Source organism: Garra rufa, chromosome 20 (genome assembly GCF_049309525.1).
Source record: "Garra rufa chromosome 20, GarRuf1.0, whole genome shotgun sequence".
Classification (NCBI taxonomy): Eukaryota; Metazoa; Chordata; class Actinopteri; order Cypriniformes; family Cyprinidae; genus Garra; species Garra rufa.
The window spans coordinates 23,623,814-23,629,273 of NC_133380.1; the positions used below are offsets into that span (position 1 = coordinate 23,623,814).

Below are 5,460 nucleotides of genomic sequence, written 5' to 3' on the forward strand. Positions count from 1 at the left end.
TTAGTATTACATTGTACCATGAAAACTAACACTATCAGTATGCACCATCAGCTCTCATGGTTAACCGTAGAGAACAGGCTGGTTCTCAGTACAATTACATTTTTTAGGAACATTGTCTTTTCTACTCAATCTGTTTTGTTATATAACCAAATTGTCAGATGTAGTCAGGTTCATTTTCATTTTACTAGGTCAGCAGATGATGGCCAGATGATGTTACCACGTCCAAAATCGAATGCTTTAAAGAAAACGGCTATTTATCATGCTATCAATCTTTGGAATAATTGCCCACTGTACATACATAAATTGGATAGTAAAGTATCTTTCAAGTACCATCTGAGGATGCACTATTTAAATTTGTGAGGATGAATGAGCACACTCACTGTTGTATGTGATAAGGAATGTTATGCCCATGATGTAATAACTTTTTCTGACTGATTTCAAATGTTTATAATGCTGTCTGCAATGGCTTTTATATGATCATTGTAAGATTTCGATTTGTATTTTGTGTATTGTAAATTTGTCTTTTGTTTTGTCTTTTGTATGGACCCCAGGAAGACTAGCTCGTCCCACTTAGGTGACAGCTAATGGGGATCCTTTTACCAATAAACCAATAAACCAACCTGACAGAACTGGAGAGGATCTGCAAGGAGGAATGGCAGAGGATCTTGTTGCATCTTTCCCAAAAAGACTCATGGCTGTATTAGATCAAAAGGTTCCTTTTACTAAATACTATATACTGTATATATACAGTGGGTACGGAAAGTATTCAGACCCCCTTACATTTTTCACTCTTTGTTATATTGCAGCCATTTGCTAAAATCATTTATGTAATATTTATTCAAGATAAACTTTTAAATGCTGTCTACATCACGCACAGACAGCATTCACATATACAGCATCGCCTATTGTTAATATAATAATTTAATATTGTATTAATTTCTATAACAATTGATCATTTCTTAACTCAAAATAAAATATTAATTAAACCCATCTCTGATAATCCTGGGTTACTACGGTCATGAGAAATGGCCACGAGAAATGGATGTTGTTCCCTCATCATCACATCTTGTGGCCACAACATAATATGACGTTTCCACAAGTTAATAAGACATTCCCACAAATTAATATCTCGTGGCCACGACATAATATCACGTTCCTACAAGTTTATATGTCGTGGCCACGACAAAAACATAAGTGAACCGAAGGTGTCCCCTCCAGGTCACCGTAAAATTAAAATACTACTTTTAAATGAAAATATTTTTATTTCATACCTTAACATAACTATTCTTTTTCCAAAGTTTGCATGCCTATAATTTAAGAAGTATTCAAGATATAGCAATATAATTTTAGATTCTAGTTCTTAATACAGTTTTCTTTCAGAATCTAAATTTTCAAGGTCCTACACCGATCAGTCCCAGAGATATGAGTATCTCAATGCGGCTCCATTTTCAAATAGTTGAATATAACAAATTTTCAGTGGTTAAAAACCAAATGTTAATCACTTTGTATACAGCTGGTACTGTATTTAAAGTAGAATGTCTGAGGGATCAGTAATGTTGAAAGTAGGAATGCATCTTGTTTTCCTCTATTAAAACAAGATAGAGGGCAACAAAGATAATTAAATACAACAGATTTTACTAATAGAGCTACCAATTTCTGTGTAAAAATAACATTATGATGCTGCCATCTTTCTGAAGTAATTTTTAACCACCTGTAATTTGGCTCTGAAACTCTGAAATGCTATTTTGACCCTTCTCTACAAAATAGTGAATTGCTCAGTAAACATTCAACCATGACATCTAATCTCTTGGCTTTCATCACTATACATGTCTATCTTCCTTCAGAAAAAATATTAGCAAATCACAAATTTGAGCTGGTTTAGTTGACATGGAATGACCCTAGTACTCTTGTGATTAGGATGAACCATGTTTCTCATTTGTAAATCACTTTGGATAAAAAAATCTAAATGAATGTAGAGGTCTATCAAAAAAGACTCAAAATTTTGGCATAATTTGGCATCACTTGGCTAAATTTCAAAATGCAAACAAGCATACTACTCTGAAGTCATATGTTAATAATTACAAACTCAGCCCTTTCAGCTTAATGAGGCACAGGTGTAAACAACAAGCTGATTAATGAACATATTTGATTGGTCAATCAATGTCACTCAGTGATTCAAAAATGAGTACAAATAGCACAGTATGTCTCAATAAGCTTGTCAATGTTTGTATGTTAGGAGTTTTTCCCTCAAAATTGTAAATTTTGGTGTTTACTTGAGTAGTACAACAAACTTACCATGCCTTGGGCAAGGGGCATTTTACTTTTCACAATGGCTGTGACAATGCTGAGCTCTTCTTTAAAAGCTGATCCTGATGCCTTTTCTGAAATGGGTGCTACTTCTGGAGTAGTTTCTGAACGCTCAATCCGTTTTGGCAAACTGTTAATTGGTGGTCAAGGTACAGTTTCAGATGGTGAAATAAAAACATCTGACCTGATGTCAACAGAGTCTGATGAGTATCAGTCAAATGTGGAAGGTAACTGAGATCACAAATTAAAATTTCATGTATTTTGAGTGGAGACTAAAGCTGAATTGTTTTGTATTTAGCACCATTTCGGCTTGCTAAAGCTAAGCTGCGACGTCTTGGTCCCTCTGTGCACTGTAGCAATGATTCAATGACCTTGCGCATTCCAGGACCAAGAACCCCGCAGTTCATGGTTGATCGAGGTAAGTGTCATTGGTGGTATTTTTGGTGTGTGTGGTGTGTGTGGTTTTTTTTTTTTTTTTTTTTTTTTTTTTTTTTTTCCCTTAACTAAGTTTTCTCAACCATCAGGAGAGGAGTCACCAGTCCCTTTATCTAAGATGCCAGCCAGCTGTGGTTTCTCATTAAACCGGCAACGTAGGGACATCTCTCTTGTTGCTCCGTATCGGGGATGTCATGTCAGACAACAGGTTAGTGTGCATGCTAAAGGTGACAAGTGCAAGTAACTCTTTTAACTATGGCATCCATTGCACCTTAAATATTTCCTAATAGGGTGGAAGTTTTATTCTGCCGCTTATTATAATGGGAGCTCCGGTGCAAATGTCTTGCCCCATGAGTCCTCGCCACCCTACAGTGTCCTGCTTCTCCTCTGGCATGATCATCTCATTTGACGTCAGAGCAGATGATGTTAAAATTAAAGGTAAGTCACCTAAATTGTTGCATTTTAATCTACAATCCACGCTTCAAAGGGTGTTTTTACAGTGATTCCATAGAACCATTTCTAAAGTGTGTGTTTTTGTTTAAGTTGAAAGGACCTTGTTTTACTCTGCTCTTCTGTTTTTAGTGGATGGATCATGGCAGCCTCTGCTTCTAACATACTCTGTGTGCTCGTTCACATTGGACACTGCTGGTGGTTCACTGGTTGTCACTGCGCCATTCACAGGAAGCTGTTGGGAAATTACGGTAAGCATTATTGACTGGATTGTCATTCATGGCTTGTCTGGTTTTCACATGTACGCTAGTTGATGGCTCATGTCTTCCACAGGATACTGAAAGGCACCTCCCTTTGATGTATGGTGACCGGGAAGTGACTCTTTCCTGTCCTCTGACGCCGCCAACAACCATTGCTCCACATGACCCAACTGTACCTGACTCTGTTAAAGACCCATTCGGCATGCAACACAGTTTTTACCCTTTCCCAATCAAAAGTCCCTGGTGGCCATATCCTCATGTACAACCTCCAACAGTGCAGCCTACTACTACAACTACTCCGCTGCCTCAAGATCCTGTGCAACATCCCATGTATCCCATGCCAGGGTTTAACCCTTATCACTTTTACCCTAAACATGCCCCACCTCATCCTTGGTACCCAATGTTTCCCTATATGTACGGCTTCAAGAGCCCAGCTGAAGTGACCACTGCTGCCACAACTACACCTCCCACCACTGCTGCCCCGTTGGATCAGTATGCACAATATCCCATGTTCCCAATGTTCTATGGCCATCAACCAATCGAGTCTTATGGACCTCCAGCTCCTCAGTATCCTCAGCATCCTCAGCTTCCTCAGCATCCTCAGCTTCCTCAGCATCCTCAGCTTCCTCAGCATCCTCAGCTTCCTCAGCATCCTCAGCTTCCTCTGTATCCTCAGCATCCTCAGCTTCCTCCGTATCCTCAGCATCCTCAGCTTCCTCAGCATCCTCAGCTTCCTCCGTATCCTCAGCATCCTCAGCTTCCTCCGTATCCTCAGCATCCTCAGTATCCTCAGTATCCTGTCTTTGGTCCCCGTAGCTCCAAATGAACTGCTCCATCCTCTATCTCCAGGTCTCGTAGCTGCCAGTTTAAAGTGAGTAAGGAGGTACTCTGAAGTGGCATGGGTTTATTGACCTCAGAAGAGAATCAAGTTGCATGCTTGTTTTTAGCTTTGTATAAGCCTAATAAAGCTTCATGAGACTAACTGTTGCTTGTCTTTATTTCCTGGTTGTGTCTTTTGGATTGGTCTGTTTGTGCAGCTTTGTGGGATGAAAATTTTTTTTTTTTTTTTTTTTTTTTTTTTTTTTTTTTTTTTTTTTTTTTTTTTTACAAATTTGGAGTGGAGACAAGTGCTTTCAATGACAAGATTCATTTTTAAAATGATACCATTTGCTTGAGTGAACAAGAATATGTGCATGGTATAGCTGTCTGTCCAACTTCAAGCTTGACTGCCAAAATTGATATCTAACTGTTCTAAGACTGTGGGTCAAATGCTGGAGCCAAGTTTTCTCAAGTTGTATAAGAACAAAATGTCTGATTGTTCCCATATTTTATATGAGCAATATCAACTTTTGCCATCAAATAGAAGACTGAGATACTAGCATGAACAGATTACGGAAATCTTCAGTTCATCAGTCCATAAATTCATTAACCAGTATTGGGGGTCAAAGTAGGTAGCAATATTCTGAGGAATGGAAAGTACTTAAGTATATTTTTTTTACTAATAGAAAAATAAAAACATATGACCTGGGGGTGTTCCATAAAACAAATTTACCAAATAAGCCAGGCTTATTTTAGTTAGTCTGACTTATTGTCACTTGATTTGTCTTAAAATAAGACTAACTGAAATAAGCCTGACTTATTTGGTAAACTTGTTTTATGGAACACCCCCCGTTCTTGTTCCCTGACATGTATCTCATGCCAATGTATAAACCTTATTTTTACCCTAAATATGTCCCACCACAACCTCACCATCCTTAAGTTGGTACCCAATGTTTCCTCTCTATATGTACAGCTTCAAGAGCCCTGCTTAAGCGAATAATGCTGTCACAACTACACCTCCTTTTAGCCATGTGTAAGTCTAATAAAGCTTCATGAGACTCAATCTGTTGTCTTTATTACCTGGTTGTGCTTTTGGTTTTGTCTATTTGTGTGTCTTTTTCTGTCAAAAAATGTGTCCTTTTTTTTCTTAAAGACAAACACTGGCAAGTAAATATTTTTTATCACTTAA

General features: G+C 38.0%; 1 protein-coding gene across 1 annotated transcript; it reads left to right on the forward strand.

Annotated features, from left to right (window-relative positions):
- Positions 1–2,296: 2,296 nt before the first annotated feature.
- LOC141293477 (uncharacterized) lies at positions 2,297–3,803 on the forward strand. Its single transcript, XM_073825513.1, has 7 exons — positions 2,297–2,516; positions 2,609–2,725; positions 2,832–2,950; positions 3,033–3,180; positions 3,325–3,443; positions 3,526–3,624; positions 3,666–3,803. Exons 1-7 carry the CDS (start codon positions 2,297–2,299, stop codon positions 3,801–3,803), a joined length of 960 nt encoding a protein of 319 aa, XP_073681614.1.
- Positions 3,804–5,460: the final 1,657 nt, after the last annotated feature.